Raw genomic sequence first — 13,949 nt, 5'->3', positions numbered from 1 at the left:
GTCCGCATATAGAATAAGGGTTAGGTTTAGGGTTTAGGGTTAGGGTTAGTGTTAGGGTTAGGTTTGGGTTAGGGTTAGGGTTAGCGAGCCTTATTCTATATTCGGACTAGATAACCTTATTTATTATTCGGACTAGCGAACCTTCGGACTATAGAACCCGATATTCGGACCAGCGAACCTTTTTTTATAATTCGGACTAACGAATTGTAAATTACGTGTTCGGACTAGCGAACCTTCGGACTAGGAAACCGTCGGACTAGAGAGTTGTCACCAGTGATTTACAGTTATGTTGGACACAGTCATAAACCCACATACCACTGTGTTGGTAAAAAATGTAAACTGGGAATAAGTGTTTCCTGATTATTTTTTTTTTTAGGACTTCATGAACTTGATGATTTTCGGATCTCCACACCTAAGACAATACCATTAGTTAAATGATTCTATGTTTAACATGTTTAATATTGAGCAATATTTATGTATTTAAATGTATAATCTAAGTAACAGCCTTAAACAAACATTTAAAAACAAAGATGTTATCTCAGTATAACATGTAACAATAATTGTCCCAAATTGAGTTCCAAGTTATTTTATATAAACATATGGGACCAAAATGAGCACGGGTTAGGATCCATATGTATCGGCAAACTGTATTCTGAGTTACAGTGTAAAATGTGCGTGAAGGTCGTATTCATAGGTACCTCAATTTGGCGCGATATGTTTCTCAAACACCGTTTAAACCAATCAATAATCCTATTGCTGAAGAGGATAATAGTCTTGTTTAAGACTAAATCCTGTTTAATTGGTGGGTTACAAAGCATTATATTTTGTCTAGGCATGTATAACCAACAATTAACAATGAGAGGACATTCCTGAACCTCGTTGACTTGGTGATGATTTGACTTGACCGCCAATTATGACTGTTTGATATTTATTACCAGCAATGTGGAAAAAGAGACACGGGTAGAACAGAAAAGGTACCATTTTGTTGAAGGAGCAGAGTTCAACAAACCATAACCCCGCTTCTGGATATCGTTTGAAGTCAACTGATATACCATTTTAAAGCTTATGCTATATATTTTCTAAACACGAAATAAAACAAAATTGACCGGGCCGACTTTATGGCTGATTCGTGTGTACAGCACAGAGGAGTAAGATAAGACAGAGCGCGTACCACCAGTTAAAGTCTCCGCCTCATCCGATAATGAGGGCCGATTGTTCCATGAAATGCGACAGGCGAGACTGCTAGGCAATTACCGCGTATTTTCACGGTCTATCGCGTAATCGCTAAAGAACGCAACGCTCTATCGCGTATACGCGAAGGCACGCAGCGCTGGCGTGATTGTTAGACACGGCATGATCGAACAATCGGCCCTCATGAATATGCGAGAACTGGTAGCATACAGTACACGGGGACTTTGACTGGTGGTACGCGCTCTGTCTGATCTTACTCCTCTGTGGTATACAGTCACATATGCCTACTTCTAAATATAATACACGTATAGAGTGCCAGTGTACCAACTCTCGAGGATGCGTTACATCTGCCACACACACCCCTCCATACCCCACGCGTTATCAACACCACTTGTGACAGCGATGTTAAATTACCTTGTAAGAGTTCTGCTGCTGAATTTCAACATATTCAATTGGTTTGTTCTGTAGATTAAAATGATGAGATGGATATTAGTCACTCACTCACTGTGCATCTGACAAATCACTGTTGATTTTTGTTGTTATTGATTATGTTGATATGGTTTGGCAATCCTTCACTTTTGTAATACGTCTGACCGAGCAGATGGAGCGAAGTAGATGTAAATATATAACTGAATAATATTTGGTCGTTTTGACCTTTAACCCTACAGGCACATGGGCAAACTTGTAAGCAGCCCATATTATATGGTTCTCCTGGTCATATTAAAGGTTTGTTGTTACCAACATTGGGCCCTGTACCCCTTACAGATGTCCAGATCATCTAATTCTAAGATTTGACACCAAATGACACTTGACCTGATCTTGCAAAATGTTCCTAAATGTTCCCCTAAGTTTGTTGTCACCGAGTTTGAGCCCCGTATCCCTTACAGATGTCCAGATAATGCAATTCAATGACCTTTGACCTGACCCCTGCAAAATGTCCAAAATGTTCCCTTGGTCATGTGGTTTGCTGATCGACACCCACATTAAGCTCCGTGTCCATTATGTCCAGATAATACAATTCTAAGCTTTGAACCAGATGACCGTTGACCTGACCCCTGCAAAATGTTCCAAAATGTCCCCATGTTGTTGTCACCGAGATTGAGCCCTGTATCCCTTACCAGATAATGCAATTCTAATATTTAACCCCAGAGACCTTTGACCTGACCCCTACGAAATGTCCCTGGTCATGAAGGTTGTAATGTTGTCACCGAGTTTGAGCCCTGTACAGATGTCCAGAAAATGCATTTCTAAAATTTGACATCTGCATGACCTTTGACCCCATAATCTGTGAACACCCTAAGGGCATGTGGTAATAACAATGCATGTGTGGCGTCAAGTGGCGTTATCCTGCTATGTTGCTTATGGCAGAAGACGCATTTTGAAGGTGATTAATTCGTCTTGGAAGAAGGAGAAGAAAGCCACGGCGGATGAATGTAACAAGCTACTAACTGTACGAACAATATGAATTCTTTGAGGGCTTGATCTGCCACCTTTGCACAGTATTTTTGTGGATCATGAGAGCTTATCAGACACACCAAATTGCATTCTGAATACGAATAATGTCCTTCTCATAATTATGAAATATTTTTTTAATTTTTAATTCGCGATATAATACAAGTTTTATGGCAAATTACTAAGACACAAAGGTCGACATAAAGTCATAGTTCATGAATTATGGCTTTATGTCTTCCCATGTTAAAGGCCCATTCAGTGATTTGCTCATCCGGACGATCGTAAAATTATCATCAAAATTCAGATTTTGGTACCTTTGTTATTGTCATAGATGTGCTAACATAGTCTTCTTGTGGTTCAACCAAAAGCTGTGTATTTCAGATATAATAAGGCATTTAGACAAATCTGTAATTTATATACTAACACTATATAAATTAGCCACATGTATTTGAATGGGGCTTTAACTTCGTCAATACTTCTGTTTTCTTGGTTTTTTACCATATTTGTCATTTCAAGAATATAAAATGACAATTTGAATGACTTCTTCACTTTTAATCAATTAATAAATATTGTTTTTAACTGCTTAAACAATAATGTGCATTAGTAGCGCTGGATTTGTTAAAGAATCCAAAAGTGAATTTCAGAACATAGATTTTTATTTTTTATTTGATGTCGTGGTAAATATCATCACGTGTTCAGTAAAACCAGTGTATATGTGTTCAATAATTACGTTTATAACAGATTAAAACATATGTTTTCATCAGTAATAGTCTCCTTTAATGACTCTGCCTTCTAAACTGGATCAAATGTGTCGAGGTTGGATATGACGAGTCGTTATATGTGATGTACAGTTAATATTCATAATTCTTTTATACATAGAATGCTTCAGTTTTTACACAAAAAATATTTCACTGAAAACCCTCCCACTCAGCTATTTTAAAAAGGTAATCAGGCTTCCTTAGCTTGCGCAATAAATGCGCATTAAATCAATTTTATTCCAAAAACACTTTTAGGAAGCATTTAATTTTTGTGTATACTACTGTGATATCAAGCTTACTCTAGGTGGATGATGGTCGCTGCGGCAACAACTACATACTCTGCTACAAGATGCAGAAATCCAGTTGCAAATCATTCTTAGCGTCGGTAACAGGTTGAATGGTGGTGGTAGTGTAGCACTAGTTGTCATGTAATCCGCCATCAAATTAGTTCTAGCTAGTTTCCACTCTACCTCTGAGTTTTCCTTATACAGACAGGGGTATTATGTAAGACAGAGAAGTAGTACGTTTATTTTGATGGTTGATTGGCTGGATTTATTCGCCATCGTAGTGTAACGTTTATATCGTCAATCGCCAGGTTTTTGCCTTGTTTGGAACCACGATCAAAATCATCACAATACAAGGTCAACGGGTTGTAAACAGGCGTGTAAAACCAAGTGTGAACCAGTAACTAAGGTATGACGTATTCACTACGACGGCGAATTGGCGTTTATCTGTCAAATATTTAAAGCCTTAATGTACGATCTTTTTAAATTTTTAGATTTCTCTTTTTTTCTTCCAAAATGATAATATGCAATCATTATGAAAGTTTCCAATACATTTGGACGCGAAAAACATTGGAAATTTGCAAAGAAACAACATCATAAACTTCATCTCTATCACTCGAAATATCTCGCACTTTTCGGATTAGGACGCCGAGTGCGGCCTCAGAGTTAGTCTCCTACGCAGCCAGTTTGGTTATGCTCCTCCACATGTGTGGAGATTGAAATTGCGATCGTTCCGACATAATTATTATCATAATCTAAAATATTATGATAATATGTCGGCCCAACAGAATATCATCCCGTTTTACTACAAATAAGGCGAATTTGACAGTTTGCTCATAGATGTAAGTTGGAACATGTGTAAGTATTTCAAATATGCCAAAAAATCGGTTTTGAAAAAAATAAAGTTATATTCTGAAAAAAGACCGTACATTAAGGCTTTAAGTATATACGCCATTTTGCAATAATTTCAGAACAAAAGCCACATTTAAGATGTAGGAAAAGAACGACGTATCCGGAAAAACGTGCCAGAAAAGGTCGGGAGTAGAAATGATCTAAAATCAAATGTGACGTGTCATGTCAAAAGGAGACACTTTTGGGCAGGATCGTTAATGGAGAAATCTGCCAGGGGGTGATTTTTTCACAATTTCAGTTTGTTGCGAATTTGTGAGGTTATTAATGTTAAAAATATTGTCTGATAGTTTCAGACCGGAATATTACTAGCATCTTGTATTTTTTGAAACATTTTTCAAGGTTATTCCTACTCTCAACATTGTCAATAATATTTTAAAACGCCGATATCTCAATTTCCAATTTTATAATAACATAACTTTTGAACTCAATATCTTCGCTTTCATTGGGGAAAACGGCGTTGTGGAGCAAAATATCTCTATATTTAAGATATGTAAAAACCTCAAAATTGATAACCTGCCCAAAAGTGTCTCCTTTTCACACGACAAATGATTAAGCCGTCTGGAAAAAGTCCTAGCTTAGACCCGGGACCTCAGTGGTGTAAACAGTAGTGGCGTATAATAGCAATTATTCATCAAATGTCTGAAATAGTTTTGGCCACCATTAATATTTTTAACAACATAGCATACCTTTTAAAATATTAAAAGCAGAAATAGCATTTAGGTTGGGAAACAGACAAATAAAAAACAGACAAACCTCTACTCGCGTATATGTGTTGCTCATCATGGCGATAAGTGCATTTAACATGACTACAACCACCACTACCATGTAAACCGCGTAGAGAATTTCGCCTACTGTAAACGTCATCTTAAATTCTGTGTCCATGTGCATAGTCTCCTCATCCATTGGACTAAACAGAGACCAAAATAAGACGCTGAGAGAACGGAATAATCTGAAGGGAAAATGTATAGAAAAGTATCACTACATACTGACGAATGTACACGTTATATAAACCGACCCTTTTGTATTATAATGACAATTAATAGACGACGCCGTTATCGACAGCCCGAGGATATTATATACGCGAACAGACCGAATGTTTTATTCACCTACTGTGTCCAATTTGAGAACTGATATATATGACCCGGCAGCACAAATGAGCCGTAAATTCCCTAAATTGTATTCTGAGTTACGGTGTAAAATGTGTACGAAGGTCATATTCATCGGTAACTTAAGCTGGGCCGACATCCGTCTCATTTCGATAGTCAAAAACTAATCAATAATCCTATTGTTGAAGTGGATAATAAGCTCCTTCCTTAGATGGCTATAGAACTTTTAATAGCTCTGGTCTTTGTTTGCTTATATTGCTCAATCCTTTTTAAGTGGTGGGTTACCAGGCATTGTATTTTGTACAGGTATGCATAACCAACAATTAACAATGAGAGAACTTTCTTAAGCCTCGTTGACTTGGGGATGATTTGAAATGACCGCCAATTATGACTGTTTGATATTTATTGACAACAATGTGGAAAAAGAGACACATGTAAAAACGTAAAAGCTATAATTTTGTTGAAGGAGCAAAGTTTAACAAACCATAACCCCGCTTCTGGATATCGTTTGAAGTCAAATGATATACCATTTTAAGTTTATGATGTTTATTTTTAAACACGAAATAAAACAAAATTGACTGGGGAGGAATTTACGGCTCATTCGCCGTGGACGGTCACATATTTCAAATCAATATTCATGACGTTATCTTCCCTTGCGACTTTATGCTCATTTTGTGGAACAGATCAATTTTGAAATTTGACCCATGTGTGACCTTATGGGCCATAAGGCTACTTGGAACAAGGCGCATTTTTTTTCTGGTACTTCAAGGTCTTCAGCAGAGTTATAACATGGTACTTCCAAGAACAGCTCTCCAACTTAATCACACAAAATGCACGACCTTTGGGAACCAAACAATTTGCAACTGCTATAAATCTACTATTACAGACCACGTTACGCCAAACAACCATGTCATAGGTTGGGAGGACACGAATTATATTAGATCAAGGGAGACCAAAAACAGGAACAAGAGACAGATTAGAGAGGCAATTTGGATCAGGCGGCGAGGGTAAAACACCATGAACAGAGATGAAGGGAACTATTTCTTACCGAATATTTTCGACCAGCTTCTGGCGCCGCCAACGGCAGCAACGTCAGGAAAAAAGAAGAAGCAAGGTTGCCACTTACTGCTTTACAGCATGAAACTGTAACAAGGTATGTCATCAAAAAATGGATTTGATAGTAGGAATTCCATCAAACACTTATTAGGTGTCGTTCACGTGACGTCATGAATTTTGAATGCCAGCATTTTCCAATAATTCAGCGCTGACATTGGACACAATAAATGAATAAAACCACACAATAGATGACTAAACGTTGCCACTACTTGCTTCATGGGTATAGAGGGGCGGTTTATAGTAATAATAGAGAGATTGCGATTTTCCAAACGTAGACGTAGGACGTACGTTTTTACGTACGTTAACACGTACGTTTTTACGTACGTTAACACGTACGTTTTTACGTAGCTATGTATTGCAGTGAGGCCACATACTTTACCAACGCTCGTGTTGTGGCGCTATGTCCTATAGTCAGTCATCTGGTGATTTGTTTTGCATGAAATCAGCCCGGGGTAGTCGGTGGGGTCAGGGATCAATAAAGGGATCTTAATCCTCTCTACGTCATACATAAATTCGCCCAGTCTCATTTCCCTAATATTAAATTTAAAAAAAATGGAATTTCAGTTCGGCACAGGTGGGCCTCGAACCCACGCCGCTGCTACATACAGAATACAGAAGTCCAGCGCACTAATCCACTGGACCACATGACAGTTCGGTAGCCATATAGAATTTTAAACATATAGGCTATAGGCAACTCCAACATTGATCGGGTATAGACCACTTGACATGTGACGTCATTGCCCGGCAGTATGCGCACGAATTATGACAATTTCCATTGTTCTTTCTGCATTGTGCGTACGCATCGTAGTTTGCTCAGGGCACGTGCATTTCAAATCGCCCATCATATTTCATATAGTACAAGAAAGCCATTGAACAGTGTAGCGGTTTGTTTGAGCATATCGACAGACGAGTCCCTCGCCTTTGTTGATAAACAATGATTTCATATTAGCATAATGACAGTACTCATCAGTTAATAGCCACTTGGTGAATAGATGGGCATTATCAGCTGTCAAAGAGATGTCTTATGCAGCTGCCAATCACGATAGAGGCTTGAAAACATTTTGTTATAAACCCAAAAGTGATATAAGGACAAAACTGTGCATGTTGGTACTTGATTGTTCTTATATGTTGAAAATCCCTTGTAGTAGTATTTTTTATGTGTACTGTATATTGTTTATAAATTATACAGCTTTTCAATTTTGGGCATTAATGCTCTGTTGCACTGTTTTCATCAACCTATTTTATCGTAGTGCATTTCTTATGTGTGTGAGCCGAAATGTCGTGGTAGATTGCAATCATGCTTTTGTTGAACTGTACTCGCCATAACTACGGTGAAGGACACCGGTTCAAATCCTTTGTTTGGAGCCAATCAATAAAAAGAATGCAGAGCCTCTATCAGTTAAGAAGTGACGTAATAATCGCAATAGATGAATACAATGTTTGAATAGATCGCCCAACCATGCCAACACAAGCAGATTGCACTAATCACCTGTGTATGTCTGCAAACAGATTGAATACAATACAGCTCTTTTCAAAAATACTAATCTTATAGGTGCGAGTGAACCGTTGCCTTGCCAGATGTCTATACTTGGAATTTGTGTGTAAATAAATAAATAAATAAATAAATAAATAAATAAATAAATAAATAAATAAATAAATAAATAAATAAATAAATAAATAAATAAATAAATAAATAACCGATCAGGAATTGTGCATATTTGAACGTGTTCCTAATGTTCCTAAAATATCTGAGCCAAACTTTCCTTGCCCTCCCCCACCCAACTTTCGACCTGCAAAAACAATGCTTGCCCCCCCCCCTCTGACCTGCCAACTAATCTTTGACCACCACCCCCCCCCACCCCTATAATACTTCACCACCTCGGGGATACACAAAGTTATTGCACCACCCTCAGCTGTACAAAAAAACATGATATTTTGACTATAACATTCGTAGAGAAAGACTCGTTCTCTACGTTTCCTTTACCTAGACTCGAGGTAAAATCAGCCTATTTCCACGTGGAACCATGGTGGAACGTACGTTTTAATGCTACGTTGAGTCCAAAATGTCAAATCGCAAGGTAATTTTTTATACGCAAAGTATCACACACATTTCAATAGACAATCTCTGCGTATGAATATTGCGTTTAAATTTAGTCCATTTTAACACATCGCTGTACCTTTATTATAATGATTTGTTACAAACAAAAAGGATCATAATAATAATTAGACTTTCCTTCGTATGTTCATTATCCTTGACTGTCTTTAACATATTGTGAAATGGACAAATTTTGTGCATTTTCAACGATGTATCTACGTCGATTTCGCACGTGGAATATCTTCAAAAATAGCTAAATACGTGACCTCGCTTCGATACAGGAGAGTGGTTTTGAATAGATCAAAGTACGTCCGATGTCTACGTTTGGAAATCGCAACCTCTCTAATTATGCATACAAGACCCATAATTCAAATAATAATCAATTATAAAATACTATTTTATATCAGTTCAAATGGCCCATTGTTTAATTAAAACTACTCGTGAGCGCTCCCAACCACATGGTTCACTTCAATTCAGTCACCTTTGGTATTGATTTGTTGTACAAAGACCGGCTACTTTAAACAATTTTGTTTGTTTAACTTCATTTGATTGAAACAAATTCAGTATCTATACGGTAAATATAAATCAGTACAATAAATGCAATAGCCTATACAGTAAGCCAAAGAATTAAGGTACCAGTTGTTTTCATCCCTGTAAATAAAGACAAATGTATCAAAACTAAAACAAGCACTCAATACCTGAACTCTTTAGCTCTGATTTAAGACCATATTTGTTAAAATTGGCTGCGAATTAAAGAAACGGTGATCTAAAACCTAATGAAGAAACGAAATCAAAAGTTGCACTTTTGTGTTCTAATCCATGAAAGCACCGCGCTAGTTTTAACGGGCTAATCAATGGAAGCAGGTCGCTAGTTCTCTTGTCCGCGAACGCTTTGTGTACAAATCAATAGGGCTTGCAAACTGCAACTTTCAAATTGTTATCTTGGAAAGAAATTATTTTTGGCCATTACTCCAAATTTGTTAAACATATCATGAGCTACATCTATGCCTATTTCTGTGCTTTTCCAGTAAAATGCACAATAGATTCACCATTCTGCAGTACTATAATGATTAAAATCTCTTTCCATTAAACACATTTTCTAACAAAAGTTTGTGTGAACCAGTAACTAAGGTATGACGTATTCACTACGACGGCGAAAAATTATTTTTGCCAGATATTCGGCGTCACTTAATTTTTTCTTCAACAAACACACGTTACACGATAAGAATGAACTTAAACCGATTGAATAACGAGCATTTGTTACATAGACTATTTGACGTCAAATAAAAAAGTATAAATCAGGTCTTACTCCCACATTAAGTGACACAAAATAACTACTCACGTTGTAAAGGCCGAATGCTTACACGCGTCCTGGGTTTCATCGCAGTTTGCCATTTTGATGATGTCGTGTGTTGTATAAAGTTGCGTCATTCCAAGAGCAAATGAAATCCATACAAAAATGAAGACGATGAAGAAACGAACGATGTCACTAATCATTCCACCAAATGATGCTATGAGGGGACCAACAAAAGCCACTGCGACAATGTCTCTTAGCAGAGCTAAGAATGACAAAACGGTAGCAACACCAATAAGAGCGTCTCCAATCAAGGCTATATCTTCGGTGTTGATGTGAAATATTTCACTACGGTTTTCTGTGTTGCTTGATTTATAATCATCAGCCTCTGTAGGTTCTTGAGTATATGATTCGTTTGGTTCGATTGTTGACAAGAAGGACAAATTTAAGGTGTCGCTGAAATGAAAATAATCATGATTTATATTATCGACGCATTTCCATTTTCACATACAGTACATAATTTTATGTCGTGTGCAAGAACCAGGAACGACACAATGTGCGGTGGGTCTGAGTGAGAGACATGGACGTGAATCCCGGGGGCAGGGGGACGTGTCCCCACACCTTTCGACAAATTGGCCCATTTTTTGTTATTTTCAGCCACTTTTTAACAATTTTGAAAAAATTCATTTCAAGGCAGATTGGCCATAGTGCAGTTTTGTCCACGGCAAATTCACCGTGACCTTTTCAGCCATAACCCCGCTTAGTGAAGATTAAACCGAAATATGCAGTACTAAACCATTATAGTAATCGATTGTCCAATGCACATTTCTTACCACGTGATAATATTAATGCAATGAGCGATCGAATTGTCCGCTACGATCGACTAATCCAATCGATAATGACGCTATTGACATGTACGGGCGGAGCTCCACTGACTGAGTTTGGGGGATTTTTCACTGGTTTGCTATCATTTACTCATCAAGGCGGTATGCTAATAAGTTAAAGGACTATGCTAATAAGTTAAAGATTGACATGTAAAAAATAAAATAAGGACTATGCTAATAAGTTAAAGATTGACATGTAAAAAATAAACCATACTTGATTGACAGAAAGTACTAAATTTGTACCTATTACGGTTTGGTGGCACTCCTCTTCCAAACGCGACCAAGTCAGGGCGGCCCGGTGAAGCAAAATGAGCATTGGATTAACACGGAAGTTTGGATAAGATGGTAGATTTTCTTTATCATACAAATGCATGGTCCCCCGTTATTAAAGCTTGTACCGGAATAAAAATTCAGATATTTTGAAAAGAATAAGAAATTGAAACATAGAGCAAGTACTAAAATCAGAGCTTTTATACTTTTTGATATATGACGTTTAACTAGTTCATCTCCTATACCCACAGCACAGCGCTACCAGTACGGGTCAATTATTGCCTATGTAAGTGTCCCTGTGTTGTGTGCATACATGTAGTTAACAATAACTGCATGATGCGCTAATAATGGGAGAGATAGACAGACCACTGAGAGACAGACACATAAACAGACTGACAGATACACAAACAGAGGCAGAAAGTGAGTGAGAGACGTCGACAGAGGGGTGAGAGCGGGAGAGAAAGTCACACGCACACACACCCCCCCCCCCCACACACACACCCACAGAAAAGGGCCTGTGCAATACTTATGAGCCTTGGTAGAGGTTAAAATTGCGGCACAAGAATGTTTTGGCCAGCCGAAAGGGGCGTTGTGGCAAGCAATTTCGATTTTTGACATATATTCATGAAAACGCGCTCGTTTGTTTTTTGTATGTATGTTGGGATACCAAAAATTTGGCATATGAAAGGAGGGAAGTTTTTGGCAAGTCGAGAAAAAAAAGCGCAGCGATTTTTGACATGCTGAGAGTGGGAGGAGCAAGCATTTTTTGGCAGGCCGTTTGCAAATTTTACCCCCCCCCCCCGCTCATACTTATTGCACAGCCCCTAAAAAGAGGAACCCACCTTTTAGTCAAACTTTCCGCAACATATATTTCACAGATAGTGAATTTTCTAACAATATCCAACACATGACTGACTTTATCCTTGGCTATAATGTCGATATACTGAGAGGCTTCAGTAATATAATCACACAATTCCTGTACCTCACCATTTCTCTAAAAGGTAAAGAATGTATTATTACTAGTTCCAAGAAGGTTTTTGATATGGGGGTGGGCTGGACTCAGTATAAGTATATCATGCAACACTGCGGCATGCCACAAGGACCAAAGTGTATTGCTTCAACGCGTTAAGTAAAATAGGTAACGCGTTGCGCAAAATAAGCAACAGGACATAGTATTTATTCAACGTGTAGCAAAAATCCGGGGGGCACTCAACTTTGGAAGTGACGGGTATGTGCCTACCGGAGTCGCGAAGTAGGGACCTATCGGTAACAAAGCGTTATTTTAAAAAGGGGTCATTGGGTTAAAAAAGGGGTCATTGGGTACAATATTTTGGGAAAAGGGGGTCATCGAGTATAAGATTTAAAAAAAAGGGTAATCGGGTAGAAAATTTTAAAAAATGGAGCAAAATTTGACAGTTTCGGCATTTTTGTGTTGCATTTCTAGAAAAAAGGGGGTCATTGGGTAGCCGCAACCAAAAAAAGGGGGTCATTGGGTAGCCGCAACTAAAAAAAGGGGGTTCATCGGGTATGCCTTTAAAAAAAGGGGGTCATCGGGTATAGTCGACTTCAAAAGAGGGGGCCTATTGACAGGCACATACCGTCACTTCCAAAGTTGAGTGCCCCCCCCCCCGGGGCAAAAATACAAATTTTGGCACCTAAGTGTAGCCAAAAATTTTCCCTTTTCGATTAATGTCATGATAATTTTCTTGTAGCCCAATGATTTGCCATCACGCCGATGATCGTTACTGGGAATTTTAGCAGCAGTGAAGTGTGCAGTAACGATGTGCGCATCGGCGTGACGACAGCAGGGTTCAAACGAGTTGAATTTCTTCTGGTAGCTAAAACGAGCCCTTGTCACGCCACTGCTCAAGAAAGCAGGTTTTGATGTTGAGGAAATGAAAAACTTTCGACCTGACTCAAATTTGCCTTTTTCTGGGAAAGATCATCGAACGTGCTGCTATTTCTCAATTCCAATCATACATGATGAACAATAACTTGTACACAAAAAATCAATCGGCATATCGGAAGTATCATAGCGTTAAAAATGCGCTTGACAGAGTCAACAATGACTTGCTCCAAGCTGTTGAAACCCACTGTGAGGCTGTATTAATCTTATTGGACATGTCCGCGGCTTCCGACACCGTCGATCACAACATCTTGCTGCGTCGACTACATGAGAGATACGGTGTCAAAGGTACAGTTCATAAATGGTTTGCTTCCTATCTGGACAATAGACACAATCTGTGCTTATCGTCGGCGTACAATCCGATCCTATGACCATCGATTGGGGCATGCCCCAAGGCTCTGTCGTTGGCCCCGAGATGTTTGTTGCATACTCTGCTCCAATTGAAGACATTATTAATGGGCACAATCTTTGCAGCATGTCATACGCCGATGACACGCAATTGTATGTGCTAATCAAGCCCAGTGATCGCACCAGCATGTTATCGAAGCTAGAGGACTGTATACGTGACATCCACTCATGCCTGACTGAGAACAAGCTCATGATGAATGTGTCTAAAATAGAACTTCTGCATGTCAAATCACGCTATGTAAGATCTGTGCCTGAGGATATGTCTCCATTACC

The 13,949-nt window shown here is 38.5% G+C and overlaps 1 protein-coding gene across 1 annotated transcript in view; it reads right to left on the bottom strand.

Moving 5' to 3' along the window:
* Positions 1–1,584: 1,584 nt before the first annotated feature.
* LOC140166876 (short transient receptor potential channel 5-like) overlaps positions 1,585–13,949 on the bottom strand; it is a 45,831-nt gene continuing 33,466 nt past the window's right edge. The window contains exons 9-13 of the mRNA XM_072190364.1: positions 12,205–12,356; positions 10,257–10,664; positions 5,351–5,546; positions 3,701–3,883; positions 1,585–1,653 (exon numbers count right to left, since the gene is read on the bottom strand). Of these exons, the coding sequence (XP_072046465.1) occupies positions 1,597–1,653; positions 3,701–3,883; positions 5,351–5,546; positions 10,257–10,664; positions 12,205–12,356 (996 nt within the window). The 3' untranslated portion in view covers positions 1,585–1,596. The remainder of the gene's footprint in view (positions 1,654–3,700; positions 3,884–5,350; positions 5,547–10,256; positions 10,665–12,204; positions 12,357–13,949) is intronic.

The sequence above is a fragment of the Amphiura filiformis genome, chromosome 12, assembly GCF_039555335.1.
Source record: "Amphiura filiformis chromosome 12, Afil_fr2py, whole genome shotgun sequence".
NCBI lineage: Eukaryota > Metazoa > Echinodermata > Ophiuroidea > Amphilepidida > Amphiuridae > Amphiura > Amphiura filiformis.
The sequence above is the reverse complement of the archived record's forward strand: the minus strand, read 5'-3'. Positions and strand labels throughout refer to the sequence as shown.